Below are 20,086 nucleotides of genomic sequence, written 5' to 3' on the forward strand. Positions count from 1 at the left end.
CATTTCTAAATCAGCACCCACTCGAGAACAGGCACAGAGTCAACTCGGCTTTGCAATGGCGCAACACGAATAGCTACAAAGTACAGCAAGGAATGAGCTGCACCATGAGCCCAGGCCACAGGCTCAGCAGCAGACGGTTACCTCTGGGTGGCACCACATGACACACACGTCTCGGCAGCAGCTCCCTTTACAATGGCAGCCCACACCCACTATTTGCAGCCTTAGTACCTCTGACATGTCCATGTCATTGCTAGGCAGGGAATCCAAATCACTGTCTGTTCCAAAACCGCTCCCACCATTTAATCAGCACGTATGTTGACTGTGTCGAGGACAGGGATAGGCAAAGCAGGAACCCCTGCCGGTGGCCCAAGTGCCACATGCTCCGTGGCTCAAATGGGATGTGGCACCATCTGCATGGATTGAGGCCCAGGATTGACCTGTTGGGCTCAATTAAAATCGACCCGCAGGGGAGTGGCCATTAGATGCAATGGGGGTGGCACCAATTGGTCATGCTCCTTCCACACCTCATCCCGAGAACATGCACAGTCTCGCAATTGCTTAGAGCGAGCGGCACCAGTAATAAAGACAGAAGCAGTACGCGGTACGATAGGAGGCAGGGGTCCGCCTACATTGGCTCCAATCACTTGTCAGTATCTGATTCCCCTAGGTGCCTTGCACTGGGACAGAGGGTGGAGGGGGAAGGAGAAGGTCCCATCAGTGCGTGATGAGTATTCGGGGGCAGCGAGTCACGTGGTGGGTGGAGGTGATTGCGGCGACAGACCAGCTGCTCCTGGCTGCCGGCCACCTCGAACTTGCGTCGCCCCCCCTACTGCCGACCATACTGGCCTGGGATCACCCAGGATTTATGCCAAACAAGTGGGCCCTGACATGAGACCCTACTCAGTAATACAGTAGGAACACAGAGCCTGCACTGCCATATTCAGGAGATCAAATAGGCTAAATGGTTGGCACCTATGCAAAATCTCAGTGGGCTGTGTCCACTGACATAGGTGGACCAGTATATGGCCAGGAAGGTAGTGAGTGCATCCCTGAGTTTGTCGATGTGAAGATCTTTCTCCATCTACAACTTGAACATCCTGACCAACCAATTGGCTTCTGAACTGGATACCAGATGGTAGGAGGCAGTGGTCAGGTGATTGATACTATTACATCTATTTAAAAAAAAAAAAAAAAAAAAAAAAAAAAAAAACCCACGCCAAAGCCATAAGTTGTGGCCATTGTCTGGAGCCCCCTCTATAACAAAGATAGTAGACAAGGCCCAGACTGTGACCCTGAAGGGTGTTTTGGACATCCGCACTACAATTTGAAGGGGCTGATAAATTGAAAGTACAGGCCAGGTCCGTGAGTTAAAATGCTCTGCTGGGACTGACTGGTCATACACATAGAAGTGGCAGTTGTAGACAATACAGTCAATAGTAGCATCTATGCTCGGCCAATACAAGTGACGCTGCTCCAGTTTTTTCATGCGGTACATTCCCCAATGCACAGTGTGGAGGAGTTGAAATATGCTAACAGTATTACTCCTTCTCTAACATTAAGTCTGTGCCGGAGGGAGAAATAAGTCCACTCCATTGGTTCCACGTCTTTAGGCAAAAGTTAAGGTCAGCCCCACTGCACCGTGGACAGCACCCTGTGAAGGAGAGGGTCCTGGCTTGTCTCTGCCATTACGTGGTCTGCCGTAATGGGAATCTCATAAAGGGTGCGCCGCTGGTTCGTGTTCAAGGCAAAATGCAGGGTTTCATGTCTGTCAAAATTGGCATCAGGGCCACACAGCAAGTGAGACGGGCCATGGACATTAAGTGCTGTGTGGTAGTTCAATAATGAATGTCATAAGTGTAGTTACAAAGAGACAACACCCACTGCTGTAGCCGTTGTGCTGTTTCATCCGGAAGGTTTGCATGGGGACCAAATGACAGCAAGTTTTGTGATCCATAATCAGATGAAACTTGGTAGATAAGGAACTTCTAGACACTATAAATAATTTCTGAATAATTTCACTGTGCTGAGTGCCCCATCTTAGATGCAAATGCAATAAGTTATTCCATTCCATTGACAAATTTATGTGACAGGACAGCAGCAACATCACAATTGAATGCATCTGTGGCCAGTGTTAACAGTTTGCCTGGCTGGAACCTCACTAAACGAGGCAACCTAAGACTCTGTTTAAGTTGCTCTTCCACACATAACTGGTTAAGCAGGTGGGAAATACAAGCAGCATTTGGAATGAACTTGGCATAATAATTGACATTGCCAGAAAGACTGCAATTCTTTGAGATTCTAGGGCACTAGTAAATTAGCAATGGTGATTGCAGTCTTGTGTGGGTGTAAGCCCATCTTTACCTAATGTGGCCCAAATACTTGACTCTCGGCTGGAAGAAACTACATTACGTGAGGCAACAACATAGACCATTGGCTCCCAACTCCTCAAACAGCAGTCATATAATGTGAAAGTGCTGCTCCCACGTGTCTCCCGTAACTAACAAATCATCCAAATAATTCACACAATTAGGAATGCCCTAGATGAGCTGTCCTAGATACCTCTGAAAAATTGCAGGAGCACTAGAGATCCCAAATGGCAACCTGTTATATTTGTACATGCCAGAAAGCACATTAATCACTAGAAACTGTATTGTGGACTTATGAACAGGTGACTGAAAAATATGCGTCATGGGGATCAACTTTTGAAAAATACTGACCTCCAACCAATCCCGCCAACAATTCCTCTTGCCTAGGGATTGGTTACAAACCAAAATCTGCTTTGGTATTAATGGTAGACTTCAAATCACCACAGATCCAAAGTGACCCATTAGTCTTCTGTGCAATAACTAAAGGCGCTGCCCACTGACTAGACAATACTGAAGAGATAACGCCCAGATTCTGCAGTCCGTCTAGTTGTTCCTTAACTTGTTCATGCTTGGTGAATGGTATTGGATGGGGTGTGCAAAACTTAGGAACTGTTGAATGCTTCAAATAGATATGTGCCTGAAAATTTGTAGCACAACCTAAGGTGGGTTCAAGCAACTGTTGCAAAATTTTTGTGCAACACTTTCCCTTCCACAAATGGATTCGCATTAGAAATTAGATTCACCTTATCCTGAATGTGGACCCCGAAAAACGTTAAAGTGTCAAGATGGAAAACGTTAGTAGTAATCCAAGAATTTACTATAAACAAAGTTAGTTGCCGAGCTACATTTGCGTACTTAGCTTGCACTATGATTTGACTCCTCAGAAGGATTGACTGGTCATTGTACATCACCACTTTGCGCCTTGGTGCATGCAGCGACGGGGAGCCAGTGTGACAATAAGTATCCCCTGCACCGATGTCCAATTAGAATTCCTCTGTCACCTCCCGGTGTCCAACTAGAATTCCTCTGTCACCCCTGGTGTCCAACTAGAATTCCTAGAATTCCCCCGTCACCTCCTGGTGTCCAACTAAAATTCTGCTGTCACCCCATCAACGTCCAGTTGTAAGATACACCGCATCCCATCTGCTGTTGACCCTGGCAGCAGCAGAATATCGTGCAGCAGGCTAGTGGCCAAAGTAGGCGCCCACCAGACAAGGCAACACTCGCTAGGTGTCCTCGCCTTCCAGCAAGCAAAACAGGTAGTGTTATGGTGCAGGTAGTAGTACTGGCAATGATGAGGGCCGCACTTTGGACATGATTTGACAGTACAACTTGAGCTGTGGTTCTTATACAATGATGGGGAGGAAAGCTCTTCAAGAGCCACTGCTCACTATGGAAGACAGTGACAGCAAACTAAGTGCTTTCATCTTTGCACATCTACAAACACAGATGGTAAGGAAGCAATAAGTACTGAATCCCATGGCATTGGACTACCAGACTCGGTGAACCAGACGATGGCCTTGGCCGAGTCATCAGTTGAACGATGAGGACGATGGTGACCAACTACTGAATCCCGTGACACCGGACTACCGGATGCATAAGAGCTAATTAAATCAGATGATGACCTTGACTGGGAGTCATCAGTTGGAAGAGTGTGATGATGACAACTAGTACTACTAATAACGTCAAACCCAGAAGAATCATCAAACAGAGCCTGTGCTGAGGCAGTCACTTCATACTCAACCTTTACAACACGAAATAAGCGAACCTTTGTCAAGACTGAGCAGCACCGTATACACCTAGACGTCTCAAAGAGACTACCGGTAGATGGAGACATGAAGAACACAGACTGCTAGAAGGGGCAAAAGGTGAGGCACTCTGAAAGGACTGATACTTCTGTGGGACTAAGGCTTCTGGAGGAAAGATTCATGACTGTGTTGCAGCTCTTTTTAGGTTCTAGATTCTGTATGATGGTGGGAGGGAGTTTTTTAGGTTGGGATAAATGCAGTAGGTCCGCAGATCAGAGTTTATCAGCTGCGGGTGTTTGTGGGGTAGATTTGGAGGTTGTGGTAGACAGTGTGGTGGTTCAAGACAGGAGTAGGAATTGCGCAGGGTGGAGAGGTTTTCGACGTGGCTTGTGCATGCAACTCTGGTTCCTCGAGGGCAAGAGTTTCAATTTGTGATGTGGAATCCAGGAATTTGGGATTGCATTGCAGGAGAATTTAATGGATGGAGAGGAGGTATTGCAAGGAGATTTGGGCCTGATTGACATGGTTTTGCAGGACTGTGATGGTGGGGGTTAAGGATTGGCCATATCTTAACACATGACAGTCATTGGAGAAGGACAGCTGCAGCCAGTGATGGATAAATTGATGGTAATGGCATATGAGGGACTCTATGAGCAAAGCAACAATGCAGGAACAGTGTGGGAGACTGGGTTCTGGTAAGTGATAAGGAAACTTTTATGTATTGACCCAGATGGAAGGAGCGAGGATCCATGGTGGGGGATAAAAACCTGCCACATAGTGACCGCTCTTCACTGTTGATGCCACGTCCCTTTACACTAACATCCATAATGACCATAGCCTTTCCACTACTGAATACCATCATTCCCAACACCCTATCAATTCCAAACCTACAACCTCCTTCATAGTTACCGTGACCAACTAAATCCTCACCCCAATTGCTTCTTCTTTGAAGGCATCACCTACAAACATCTCCAGAGTATGGTACTGGGCGCCCTGGCACCATCTTATGGACCATCTAGAGGAATCTTTTCTAACCACCCAGAATCCCCAACCCCTTGCCTGGTTTATATTCACTGATGAAATCTTTGTGATTTGGACTGAGGGTGAGGAGACACTATCCACTTTTGTCCATAACCACAACACCTTCTCCCCCATTCACTTCACCTGGTCCTCCTCAGCCCAACAAGTCACCTTCCTCGATGTTGACCTTCACCTTAGAGATAGCTTCATCAGTGTCTCCGCCAAATCAAACCTACCAATGACCAGCAGTACCTCCAATTCAACAGCTGGCACCTATTCCATACCAAGAAGTCCCTTCCATACAGCTTAGCCACCCATGGTCATCACATCTCTAGTGAGGAGCAGTCCTCTTGAAATATACCAAGGGTCTCACTGAGGCCTTCACAGAAGGAAATTGCCCTCCCAGCCTTGTAGAAAAACAGATCTCTTGTGTCTCATTTTTCCAGTCAGCCACCACCTCCCAAAGTCCCCCATCCGGCCACAAAGTAGCATTCCCCTCATGATTCGGTACCACCCAGGACTGGAGCAACTGAATCAAACTCTCCACCAGAGTTTCGACTACCTCTTGTGCCCTGAAAAGAGGAATGTCCACTCCACTATCCTTCCCACCCCTCCCATAGTGGTATTCTGCCACCCACTGAACCTACACAATATCCTTGTCCATCCCTACACAACCCCTGAGCCCAACCCCTTGCCTCATGGTTCATATCCCTATAACAGACATAGATGCAAGAACTGTTCTACCCAACCTCCCACCATCTATTCCAGTACAGTCACAACCATCATCTATCCCATCAAAGGCAAGTCTCCCTGTGAAATCAGTTATGTGATCAAGAAGCTAAGCTGCAACAACTGTGTTGCATTCTACATGGTATGACAACCAACAAGCTGTCTGTCCGTATGAAGGAATGGACATTGACAAAGTGTGGCCAAAAAACTGCTGGACCACCCAATTTCTGAGCACACTGCCCAACGCGACATTCTTCATTTCAGTAACTGCATCACAGCTGGTGCCATCTGGATCTTTCCCACCACCAGCAGCATTCCTGAAATGCACAGGTGGAAACTCTTCTTTCCAGCAACCCCTCCCCCCCCCCCCCTTTCCCTCCGTCTCTAACCTCCTGACTGCTTCTATCTGCCCTACCCTCTCCCAGCCTCATCCCTGTATGCTCCCACAAGCAGCACTTTGCTGCCGCTATCCCTATTCTGGTATCCCTCCACCTCGTCTCCCCAGCCTTTTCCTTACCCCCACCACCCAGCTTGCTTCTCCCATCACATGCTGCTGCTCACAGTCTGGCCTCGGCAGTGAGAGACTGTGGTCGTGTGTGTTTCGTCTAATTCTGATAAATGCCTTTTTCGACAAAAGCTTACATGTTTGACAATCTCTTTGTTGTACCTATAGATGCAACTCAGCATCTCTGCTATATGGTGAGTACCAACCATCCTTTCCATAATAGAACTTGACATGCTAGCTCTTCTTGGGAGTCTACAACTGTATATATATCCTCTCTGGAATTTGCGTTAAGAATCTTGTGCAGCAGTAGCAGAAGTTACGTCTTCGACTTCAGCTGCATAATGATGGTCAAGCTGACTGACTACCAGATCATATGTGGATGAATCAGAATTTACACTTGCATAATGGAAGCTTGCTTCTACCTGTGCAAACCAGAGAAGTAGATTGTGAGGATCTCACTGCAAATTGTGGCATTGATGTTCCTTCAGTGGGTGCTGAGTCTTGCATTTTCATGAGAAAATTCTTTATTCATTCTTAACAGTTTCTACTGATTCTTCTGGTCTCCATAGGCTGTTCATTTCTGGTGATATCACCAGTGCTGAAATCATGTCTGGGTCACCAAAGTCACCTTGGCTAAGTGTCATTATTCTGAAATTATTAAGTTTATGTGTTTTATCAATTCTGCAAAAATAGCACACAAAATGTGAATACTCCTGTAGTGGGAATAGTAAACTTTTATTAACGTAAACAGAACACAGAATAACATGTCCTGTAAGCACCTGAGACTAATTTTCTGTGTTACAGTAGCACTAGTTGAGCTTTCACTCTCTATTTGGAAGGAAGCTCTCATGCTGTCACTTTCATGGAACCTCGCAAGGAACACAGAGAACAAATCAGCCATTGATGCCAAATAAAAGTGCCTCTTGCAGGTGGTGTGCGAACCCTTTGCCAGTTGTGAGGAACGTAGTAGTTGACGATCGTGACCACTACAGACTGATGCCTTTACTCTGTATTTCCTCATCCTCACAGCAGGCAGGTCTCTCCTATCCTGAGGCTTGAGTGACCTGCCCTTCCTTCCTTTCTAATGCTCCCTGAGAAAGGACATAGTAGTTATGAAAGGTAGGATAGTATTTTGCACTTTAATGTGTATCTGTTGGTCCTCCTAAGGTAAGTGATGTCCAGCACCCTGTTTCCTTGTGATTTTACAGTTTTCTTGAGTAAATTGTCCTTTTAATACAATGAGACCTGTTACCCTGATTTGCACCATGGAACTGGGATACGGGGTCTCTTTCACACACAACGCCCTCAGTAATCCATTTTTATCACACATTACCTTTTTCATGTATCTGCTTGTTACTTTCTGATAGATAACAGAATTTTTATATATATTTTACTGGTGAGAAACTGATTTCTGCATAATGAGTGAGGAAACAAGTACGTTCCAAATGTTTTCTATATTTATTGCCAATCATAATATAAAGCTAGGAACTTTTTGCACATTTCTGTTGTATTAACATCTAACAGTGCGATTTGACTCTTTCCTCTACCACTCTGAAGGTTCTGCGTCATCCAGATCATGCAAAAGCTGGTGTGCTTTTCTGGGCACATCATGAAAAGCTGGTTGTAATAGATCAGACATATGCCTTTGTCGGGGGCATCGATCTCTGCTATGGCCGCTGGGATGATAATGAGCACAGGTACAATTTTTGATACAACTTTATCATTTTATGACTGTATTTTTAACAGGACATTAATATTTTTTGCTTCATTTCTTCAGTTTTTAGTTATGCTAGAACTATCTAATACAATTTCAGATTCTGAATACTAGTCAAGGACAACAATTTTACATTGTTATGTAACATTCATTGTTTTCTCAAGAGGAAAGTAATGACCTGAAGTACTCTGTAGCAATTTTAATGCCCAGATGACAGAATGGCTTAAGGAAGGCTGTTCCAACACAGATGGCGTGACTACCCACCAGCAGTCCTGCTGTACCATATTTTGCGAGTGCACAAGCCACTTGGCTATCCCTGTCCACAGGTGCTCACATGGACTCCCACTTAGCTACAGGATTGTCCCTGCATAAGCTGTTTGTCCTCTGCCACGCGCAGGTGCTTCAGTGCCTGCAGACTGGCACTCGAGCCAGAGCAACCTGGTTTAAGGCAGATGATTAACTTGGGTGGGGCAACTAAATGGATATTTGAACTACTGAATGGCATTTCCAGTTGAATATGTGATTTTGACATTAATAAAACCATTAAGGGGATGAGAACCCTAGTGACATGACACTGTTTATGCCTCGTCTATGTTGATGACTGCTACAGGTAATCTTTGTAGGATGTGCATACCTAATGCAGTGCAGCTTTTGCAACTACTATTTTCATCAATTCCTATCCATCTGAAGATGCCGCCTTTGTCAAAACTAGTCCTTGATTTGGATACTAAAAAAGAAACTGATTTGTAATTGGTATTCCAGTTGCTATCGGTTTATTTATCGATTGCCATTTTTATTTGTAGTTTGCTGTGCTATTTGAGTTTAGATATTGTCATTTGGAGATAGTGAGTGGTGCTGTGGACGCTAGAAAATGGAAATCAGAAAATTTCTGATCCAGAAATAATTGTGCCTGGTATGGGGATTGGTCAGCGCATGGCAAGAAAATGGTTTCCTCATTTTAAGTACGGTAGTTTTGACATTAGTGACTCTCAACGTTCAGGAAAACTTTGGGGTCTGATGAAGACCATTCAGTCACATTAATCCACAATGATCCATGTCAGTGAATTCGAGAACCAGCAGATGTGGTGAACTGTGGTCATTCCACCGTCGTGTGACATTTGCATACAGTGAGAAAGGTTCTAAAATCTTATGTATGGGTACCACATGCTCCACATCAAAAATCATAAAAAGCAGCAGGTGGCCATATGTGTACCTCTGCTTTTTTGCCATCAGTTGGCTCATGAACAACACTACCATTCCTATCCTGTATCATTATGGGTGACAAGCAATGGTGTCTTTAAGGAAAGGTAGGAATGGTTGACCCCAAACAGAGCAGCAACTCCTCATTCAAAGACGTGCGTGCATCCACAAAAGAAAATGTTTGCATCTGGTGGAAGAGCAATGGTGTTGTGTACTATATATTGCTGTGTACTACATATTGCTTCCCTGAGGTGTAACCGTCACTGGTGACATTTATGACGCTGGTGATACTATACAGGAGTCGGGTTGGAAACTCATTCTGCATCCACTTTATTCACCTGATCTCCCACCATCAGATTTTCACCATTCTGCTCTCGATCAAACAACCTTCAAGGAACTTCCTTTCCAGATTAAAATGTGCTCCGAACATGGCTCAACGAGTTTTTCACTGCAAAACCATTGTTATTTCTAGAGCTGCAGAATTGAAAAATTGCTCCAGTGTTGGCAGTCTTTTGTAAATAGTTAAGGAGAATATATATTATTGATGAATAAAGTCTCTGTTATGTATATCTGTTGTGTTTATTAAAGTTATGAAAAATGTAACAAACTTTCACACCAACCCAGTAAATTGGAGAGAGCAGTTGTACTGTGAGCCATATTAGAAGGAGCTGCGCTAAAAATTACAATGTCTGATCATGAGATTGAAGGTATTAGAATCCATATGAGTCAAAGATAAAAATGGAAATATATGTGGGAAAGAAAAAGATCCACATCAGGTCAGCCAAAAGAGAGATGGGTCTCACAGACCATTAGAACTGGAGAGGAATAACGTCACTGTCATTTATTGACATTATTTTGTGTATTGTATTGTTGCAGTGATGACACCATCAAAATGACTGATATTTTGTCCCAAGATCTAATAGGTATAAGAAATGGTGTTCCTTCAGTGATTGTATACCAGCCAAAACAAATGTAATGTAATACTAAATGGAGTAGAGAAGCCAGTATCAGAAAATTTAATTAATCCCAGAAAGTGTTTGATTCAGTCCATTAAGAAAAATAGTCATGTGTGAAAAAATATATATACATACACCTCGTAATGTACGTAACATCTTTGGTAATGCCTCCCTCAGACCCAACATCTTTGGTAATAGCTTCTTCCTCAGATACAGGAGCCGCTTAAAGATGAATCCAGCAACACTGATCTTTTAACACCAGTATTTCTCCCTACTGTGGACATAAGTACAAGCAATGACCCAACCAACTTTGATAACTTTAGGATACACATAATCTAAATTTTGCATATAACTTTGTACTTCATCGTAATATGATGTAATATCTGTTGGAAATGAGTGCCAAATTAGAGACCATCAAAAGACTGATACTGTACACCTGAAGCAGCTCGGAAATACAAATGGCACAATTTATTTATGTGCTGCAAAGGAAGTTCAGTAATTTACTCATTTAGGAACCATTGGGTTGGCTAATAGAGATCTCTAGAAAGTTGTTACCCGTTAAAAAGGTATGGTGACAGCCATATTTCACTACAAGTCTTATCTGTTAAACAACAGATGTAACAACCTCTGCGAGAACCAAGTTCTACAATGTTCTGATTATTCCAGATTAGTAGACCTGGGGAGCGTCTCTCAGACATTGGCAGCAGGACACCTCCCACTGCGCCGGAAGCTGACGTCCAGCCGCCCAGTGGCTGTCACAAGTGTCCCACAGTCCGTCTTCAGCCTGGCTCATGCCACCAATATGGTGGGTGTTGGCGCACTTGGTGGTAGCTACAGTAGTATTAACAGGTATAACAAATATTCATAGAATTATGTGGGTAACTTGCATTGACAGCCAGATTTCCCTGCACTTCATGATTGATATATCTGAATAATTATTTTAATTATACTATTTAATTCTCCTACCGCATGAATATGTAAAGCAAGTGTATCTCCATTCCTATTTTACCTTATAAATTCTTTAAAGAATTGGGGTTTACATCATCATCATCACTATTTAATTCTCCTACCGCATGAATATGTAAAGCAAGTGTATCTCCATTCCTATTTTACCTTATAATTTCTTTAAAGAATTGGGGTTGTTAGGTTTTATAGAGTTTATATTAAAGTTCTAGGTGTTAAGACCGAACTTTTGGTGTGATGATGCAGATGAGGATCGTTCTTGTACAGACTGCAACACATTACACAAACGTGTTTTTAGATAAAGCATACAATTATTTAACTGGCATGAAACATTGATCATAGCTGAGATGTTTACTCTAATGCGACTCTGTAGGGGAAGGTTTGGTGGAGACCAACCAAGTCATTTAATGAAGAAGGTGTGTGATTTACTTGGTGCCATTCTAGATATTCAGTTGTGCTGGGAAGTTATCCAGTAGGTTTGAGCACAGAGAATATTTGGAATGAATTGAGAGCAATAGAAATAAAATGACTTAGTGATTGGTCTTGGCGCCCGTTCAGTAGTTTTCACGAGCATTGACAATAGCTGGGGAGTACATTTTGACAATATAATTTAGTCTAGGAGTATGTTTTTGACAATATAATTTAGCCTAGGAGTATGTTTTTGACAATATAATTTAGCTATCTGTTAGAGCATGGTGCTGTTGAGGTATATCATATATGTGCCACTGATTATTCAAATGTAATAGCTGTGTGAAGTAAGGCAAGGGAAGCAGAGTATGTCTTTGGCTGAAATCTGAAAAATATAAGTTATCTCAAGAGGCAATGCTTAACCAAAAGCTCTCCAACTCCTCAGATATTCTTTTTGTGTGTGAGGAAAACAGTAGACTTGAAAAAAAAAAAAAAAAAAACTTACGAAGTTTAAAGAAGAACTATGCAGACTAGAAATTATGTGCCTAGGATTAAAATTTAGAGAGATGAGTAATTGTTTCAAGTGGCAGATTATTTAACAGTGAAGTCATTCCTCATGCAAGACACCAGTGATAGTGTACTTCAGAAATTCTGAAATAAAAATGTGAATAATCATTTTTCTCTGAGTTCAGTCTGTGACAAGCAACTGAGAACAAACGACACCAACATCATCCATCGTTAAGATGTTATGTATGATGGGACCGCACATAATTTATTTTTGGATTCTCATCCCACTTCTGAGCAAGAAATTTGTTTGCAGCTGTGTTATTTTTATGAATGCTGCTGTGTTACATTTTGAGGTGGTGATGTGGGTTAGGGAGGATTGGAGAGGGAAAGGCATCGTGATATTAGAAAGACAAGAGACATGCGACCATCAAACTGTTATAAAATTAGAAGTTTTGTGTCTAACTGCACTGGTGTGCAGGTCAAAGACTGCCAGGAGATAACTTGAGAAGTTCAAACAAAAGACACAGATAAATATGCTTGGATTCGTAAAATGAGGAGCATTGAAGCTCATAAAGAATTATGAAGTGTAGAGTTAGTTGTGGGAAAGATGTGGCACTGCTAGAAAAATCAATTGCCTTTTTTTTTCAGGCACATATTCCATATGAGCAGTAACAAACTGACCAAAATTATCTTGTTACAAACTGGGCAACTCAAAAGCAGATGAAGACAGAAAAAAGAAGTGAGCGAAGATTTGAAGCAGAATGGGTTGGAACATAAGATGCAATAGATAAGAACAGAAGATTAAGAATGGGAAGTCATGCAAGCTTAAAAATCTAGATTGTCTGTATTGACAGCAATGGGTAAAGGAAAGGAGGACTGCTGATATGAAGAGAATGAAGGGCATTGGTTACAAACATAGCAATATTTTTGTGAACAGAAAGGCATGAGAGGGAGAAATTGGAGTAGAGACAAGAGGACAGAGGTTTGCAATGTTTTAGATAAAGGTCTGTGCTGTAGGGACAATTCACATATGCATAGTTAAAAGGAACTCGAATGAAGGATCTGTACAGCACAGGCTCCAGGAGTCTATTGTACTGTGGTCATGATTTTGATGCTCACATTTGACCTTTTGTTTCCTATCATCATTTATGAATTTAAATTTAACTTGCCTGTACATGCACTAACACTTCTGTCTTCTCCTATCCAATTTTTCTTCCATTCATTTCACAAGTAATGTCCCACGTGAGTAGATAAATGTCTTTATAGAGTAGCTAGTTTTTGTGTAGCATAATTTACATTTCATTCTTAAGCATGCAGTTGGAATAACAGGAAAATAGTATTATTGGATAGAAACATGGCCAAAAACTATTTTTTCTGCTAATGATTTGTTTCTTCCGTGTATCAAAAGAAGTTTACAAACTAAATAGTGTGTGCATATTTGCAGTAGCATTGTGCATTTTTTTTTACAGTTCGGAGGCAGGTGTTTCGCTAGCAAGTGAAACAAAATTCATACCAGTCGCACCAACTCCCCCTCCAGATCCTGGCGAGAATGAGAAGCAAAACACACCCGAAATGGCAAGGCGGAACCTAGTGTCTCGGGTAATAGAATCTACAGGCCAGGCACGTGAATGGATAAGCAAACTGTATCGAGGAAATGAAGAGGATGAAGAGGAAGAAATCAATGATAAGGACAGCTTAGATGGAGACATGGTGCTGCCACATGTAAAAATAGAAGCTGAAAGTCCCATGTAAGTGAATAAAAGTTACAAGGAACATAATTTTATTATTTGACTGTTTTGCTCTTTGTCCTGACAACAAGAATAAATAGTAATACAAAAAAACAGTACTTACTTAATGCACATGCTGCAAAATTTAGACTTTTAATTCTGTGCACTGTGCAATAAATGTGCTACAAAAATCAGAAGCTTGAAGTAACTGTAGATGCTATGTTCCTAACTGCTGCAAACTACTAAACTAAACTAAACTCCGCCCGAACAGGCCTTGAAGGCCCAACAGTAGTGATGGACTGCCGTGCCATCCTCAGCCCACAGGCATCATTGGATGTGGATATGTCATCAGCACACCGCTCTCCTGACTTAATGTTAGTTTACGAGATCAGAGCCCCTACTTCTCAATCAAATAGCTCCTCAGTTTGCCTCACAAGGAACGAGCGCACCCTGCTTGCCAACAGCACTCGGTAAACCAGATGGTCGCTCATCCAAGTGCTAGCCCAGTCCGACAGTGCTTAACTACGTTAATCTAACGGGGACCGGTATTACCACTGTGGCAAGGCTGTAACTACAAACTGGGGGAGGGAGGGGGGGGGGGGGCAACCAGTTAAAACTGATACCAGTATTTTAGTTCTAAATATTGTTTCTGATGACAAGACTCAGCTTATGGATTAACACATTATGAAATGATATTTATGAACAATAAATACTAGCCATTGGATTAATTCATTACTGAAATTTTAATTATTGTTGTTTAATTGTTCGTGGCAAATGTTCCGTTTTGCCTTCTCTCTAAACTGTTAATTTGAATTTTTTGAATGAGCATTTTTATTTTTGTCAAGAAAAACTCAGTTATATTCAAATTCCTGTTAAAAAGTAAATAAATATATTTGATGTCAAAATGTGTTTTTCATTTGAAATAATTCAAGAAAAAGAACTCTGCAGATTTTACACAAAAGCTTATTATCTGTGTGCAATTTCTATTAAATAATAAGAGAGAAAAAGAATTAAGGCAACAATAATAAATCACTCCATCCACAATTTCCACCCTTTAAAACTGACTATTCGCAATGCTCAGTGTGATAAGATTCTCGAGTAAAACATGATTTATGAGCAGAGTTTCAAAAAAAGTTAGCAAGATGGTGAATACTAGTGGGGGTAAAGAGTAGAGGGACGAAGTTTTCTTTTATTTACCTATTTTATTTGATATTTTGATTCTACATATCTTGAAATGCATAATGCAAAAGTCTGAGGGAGTCTTAGAATTTTTGAATCTCTGTTCAGTGATGACCTTATTACTAGGAAGGATAGCAGTAAAAAACACACCCTACGTTTTACCTTCTTCCTCACTCAGTTTCTTCTGATCTTGGATGTTCTATAAATTGATATTGATGTATGGTTTTCAATATTCATGTGTGATGGACCCTTTCCCTTGCTGGTAATTAGACATGCTTCAATCTCGGATACTGTTAAACATACTAATTCTGATTGGCAGATAATAGTTTGTTTTAAAGTAGAACACAATAAAAATACAATGGGTACAGTCACATGCATTTGACACACCTCTCCTCTGAGTGTGTGGACGCCCCATCTTCACTGATTAACTATATTTCACAATATTTTATATATGCCTGCTAACTCAGTGTGCATTCTTAGCTAACTGAAATAAAACAGTGAAGCTGTAGCCACCTGAAGGTTGGTTTGAACACCACAGTGCTTTATTAGGCACAGTCCTGTTGGAGGTGGTATGCCTTTGCTTGTTAAGATATGTGCGCTGACTCACCCAGCCATTTACAGGGGATAAAAATTTTTTTTGTCCGTAGCTAGTTACAGCTGTGATATATTTGCAGAAATGTATTTCTATTTTTCATCAGCTGTGTATATATTTGTTCTTGACCAGTTTCAGTTTATTAAACCATAATCAACTGGAAGAAAATTAATAATGTCTGTTGGTTTAAAAAAGCATATTACTCATAGAAGACACTTCAGTATACCACATGTGGCAATGCAGCATAACCAGATTTTGACAGTATCTATGACATAGGACTCAGATGCAAGTTGCCTGTTAACTGTCAGGAGGTATGTGCAACTTGCTTAAATTTTTCAAGATGTTGTCGAAATCTGGTTATGTTGCATTCCGTGTTTTGTCATTGTCACATGTGGTATATAAAAGTGTCTTGTATCAGAACTGTGCATTTTTAAACCAACATATGTTATAATTTTGCTTCGAGCTGCTGCTGATTTAACACACCAAAACTGACCAAGAATAAATACTATGTATGCAGCCGATGGCAAATAAAAATGCATTTCTACAAAATTGCAGGGGAACCTACAATTGAACATGGACTCCAAACCATGGTGTAACTTGGGATTCCTCACATTAACAAATCGTTGCCAGGAATCAAAGAAGTGGTAGGTGACCAAGGACTGAACCTCAAATCTTTGGATTGATAGTCAAGCTGCATCTGAACAAAATAATAATAATAATAATAATAAACAAAACAGAAATTGTGAGTAAACATGCCACAACTTCATGTGTGGATGAGAGAAATGCATAGAATTGAGGAACAATAGACTGCAGCTAATGAAAGTAATTGGCTTGTTAAGCCATTCCTCTCGGAAAAAAGTTTAAATAGCTTTGACCGTTCTCTGTACAGGGAGTTTTCTTCTTATGCACAGGTTGTTACTATGACTGGAGGACATATGTTTCACATGCTTGTGGTGTTTGTATTTCAGTACATGGCATTTTAGCTGTATACGTTTTATATTCTGCTGAGAGAGTAATGGTAATGGTAAGATGGAGTGGCTCTCTGCTCTTGGTTCCCTGACATTCGTAATACGTCTAGAAACAGATTATTTTCAAAGTTTTATCATCATTGTTTTGTGTTTTTTTAAAAAAGATTAAATTTTAATTTAAGTAACTGCCCCCAGCCCCCCCTCCCCCGTCATTTCAAAATGTACATCTCTGATGTTAATAACAGGTGCCAAACAGCCTGAAGTCAATATAAAAAATGCCTCTCATTGTGTTTCCTTTATCCACTGCCACAAAATGGTAGGTGAGAAAAGGCCATTGGTAGTAGATATGTTGCAGGAATGCACTGCAGTGTGGAAGCATGCATAATCTAATCAGTACTACTAATCACACTCTATAGCTAGGTTGTCTTTATTTTAGAAACTTGCCTCAGAGTTTTTATTGCAGAAAGTACAAATTTTGTTATTTTTCCGTTGATGGTCATGGATCCCTTCCGGTCGGCAGTGTAGCGTGTAATCTTACAGCGGTAAAAGTATGTACTGTTCCTTAATAATTCAGTTCAATACTATCACCTCATTAGCAGCTAAAACAGTTTGAACAATGTAGTTGTCACAATTTGTACATAATTATTCTGTTTCAGGCGGAGTAATGGAACAATGGCAGCAAATCAGAATGCAAAAGGTGTCCGCTATGCTGATTTAGAAGCTGCAGCAGAATCGTCCCCAACTTCAGAATCTGTTGCAGTGAACAAAGTTAGCAGTGAACTGACCGGAATGGCAAAATTTTGGATTGGAAAAGACTATACCAACTTTATCGTGAAGGACTTCCATAATCTGGAACAACCATACAAGGGTTTGTAGTAACAGCTTAAAAATCTTGACTTCAACACTCTCTCTCTCTCTCTCTCTCTCTCTCTCTCTCTCTCTCTCTCTGTGTGTGTGTGTGTGTGTGTGTGTGTGTGTGTGTGTGTGTTATCCCCTTCGCACATATCCCTCTTTTATGAAGTCATTGCTAACTACAGGTGTAAGGAGCTGAAAATCAGTCAATACACCCTCCTCAGTATGCACATCTTCCCCTCCCCTCCCCTCCCCTCTCTCTGCCTCCTTGCCATCAGTCCTTTTCTCTGTCACCCTCTTGTAGCAAATGAGCTCGAGGAGGGGGGGGGGGGGGGGTTTCTTTCACTCACAATACTGATTTCGATATATAAGTAGCTGTGTACACAGCTAGTGTGCTTACTAAATATATTCTGCAGAGCAGAAACACAATATGAAATTAGTTCACTTACGTAACATATCACAGAATAAAATGACTTTGAAGTCTTGATCATTCGTTGTTGGGAACCTTTAGTGTTTTTACAGCAGAGCTGATAACTGTTAAGTGTCCTGTGTTTTATTAAACGACCTCCCTCAAGTGCATTTTGATTCATAGTAAGAGGATGAGCAGTGTCCTGGCTATTGATCAATATTACTCTTGTTATACTCTGTGATATCCACTATTCATGAGCCTCTATTTAACAGTCATACTATCTGTTCACTTGTCCTTATATGGCTCCCTAGTCATGATGGTATCCAACATTCACTTTGACAATACCAGGCACAGATTTCCTGGTGCAAAGGAGACATTTAATCATTCAGAGATGAGACATGAGGAGGAGGGGGGGAGGCTACTGCCCACCTTCTAATAAACTTCACACTATCATAGAGACTACTGCTAGATGGTGCTCCTCCTACCGTTCCTTCTGGGAGGAATCAGCTCTCTTATGTCGGCTTCAGGGATGTCACATCAGTTTAACCTATTGTTGTATCTTACACAATGAGCCACCCCTGCATTGTGGCTGCAGAGCCTTACAGACAGTACCTCACATCCTGGTGGAATGCCCCCTCATTATTGCTCTAAGCTGAGCATGGTCTTTCCCAGATTCTTTGCCTCTAAAATTGACAGATGTCATATTGGCAGTAGAACTAGTTCATCGTTTCTTCCAAGAAAGTGATTTTTATTCTCGGATATAAAATTTTAAATTGCTTTCAGGTAGGAGGCATGCTGTTTGGAATTGGCTTGTCTCCTGCCACATGCAGGTCTAGGGGCCCTCATCATTACCTCCTCCTGGCAACTACCTTTGTCATCCCTCATTTTAATTTCCTTTACATTTAGTTAACCCATGTGTTCTGCCACACCCAAATTTGTATTTTTAAGAGTAGCGCAGTAGTTGAAGGCAATACCTTAAGGATTCCTTAACGTGGATACTAGATGATGACAAAAGAACAGCTGAAAAGGTATAATGGATCAGAGTGGAACAGTTGTGGGGGAGGCACCCCCCCCCCCCCCCTCTTGTATACTGAGTACTGGGGGATGTCCAACTGCACCCACCCATCTAGTTATATGATTATTTCTCTTACTTTATTTTACAGTTGTTGGTCCTGCTGATGCTCATTACGTTTTTAGCCTTCTCCCAGGTAGAAGGTATTATTTCTTGTTATTGGTTACTGTCTTCACTCTTTTTCAGGTTGGTGGGGTGGGAGGGGGTGGGGGGACGATTTGCATACGGGTGAGGCTTCTCGTGCCACAGATGAGCCCCGTGGTAGCCCTTGTCTGCTCTCAATCTGCACATGCTTTTACTCCTCTTCAAATTATTTCTCATCTCTGGCTTCAGTATTCCTTTTAATTCCTCAGTTGTAATACTTCTTCATACTCTCACACTTAAATCAATTCTGGCTGGACTATCTCGTGTGCAGGGGACTGATGACCTTATTGTGTAGACCCATTACTAATCCCTCACTCCCCCCTCCCCCCCCCCCCCCCTCCTGCTGCAAATCAACCAACCCACATAGTGCATGGGAAAATATAAAGTGGAGTGCAAGGGGAAATATAAAGTCAAGTCATGAGAGAGACTCTATATGGTCTGTTAATTTGTAGTGTCACGGTACTGAGCTGGGGGGCAAAAAAACATGTAATCTAAAAGGGTTGTGGTCATTATGTTTCTAATGTAATCTTTCGTTTATATTAAATTTTCAATTATGCTAACAATGATTTGAATGGTGTTTGCCTTATGATGGGACAACCATCCAAGCTTCATTAACTTTATAATACCGAAAAATGACTGAATATTGTAAGGTAAGACTTTACTCTCTGTTTGAGTAATTAATAAAAGAATTAGTCACAAATGAGACCGATGACCACGCTGTCTGGTCTCCTTCCCCAAACCAACCAACCAACCAGTCACAAATGTGGGTTTTGGCTTTTATTATTTTCTCATTTCCTGTTTTACTGTGTGCATTTTTTGCGTAGTACCTCACAGCCAACCATGAAATGTGAACAAATGTCTACAAACAAACTGCCTATTGGCTTCTGTCTCGGGTGCTTCGGCCGACGTTCATCTAATGATTTTTCTGACATTTCGCCAGCACGAGTGGCTGGCATTGTCAAAGCTTCACCCTCCATTGCCGGTGGTGAACTGGAGCCGAGCTCACGGGTGCAGACTATATGTACCT

At 41.7% G+C, this 20,086-nt stretch overlaps 1 protein-coding gene across 3 annotated transcripts in view; it reads left to right on the forward strand.

Annotated features, from left to right (window-relative positions):
- LOC124605691 (phospholipase D1) overlaps window positions 1-20,086 on the forward strand; it is a 181,228-nt gene that overhangs the window by 93,470 nt on the left and 67,672 nt on the right. For all 3 annotated transcript variants that reach the window (XM_047137547.1, XM_047137548.1, XM_047137549.1), the window contains 4 exons: window positions 7,926-8,065; window positions 10,905-11,087; window positions 13,586-13,864; window positions 17,239-17,450. In XM_047137547.1, coding sequence (XP_046993503.1) covers window positions 7,926-8,065; window positions 10,905-11,087; window positions 13,586-13,864; window positions 17,239-17,450 — 814 coding nt within the window. The remainder of the gene's footprint in view (window positions 1-7,925; window positions 8,066-10,904; window positions 11,088-13,585; window positions 13,865-17,238; window positions 17,451-20,086) is intronic.

Source organism: Schistocerca americana, chromosome 3, assembly GCF_021461395.2.
Source record: "Schistocerca americana isolate TAMUIC-IGC-003095 chromosome 3, iqSchAmer2.1, whole genome shotgun sequence".
NCBI lineage: Eukaryota > Metazoa > Arthropoda > Insecta > Orthoptera > Acrididae > Schistocerca > Schistocerca americana.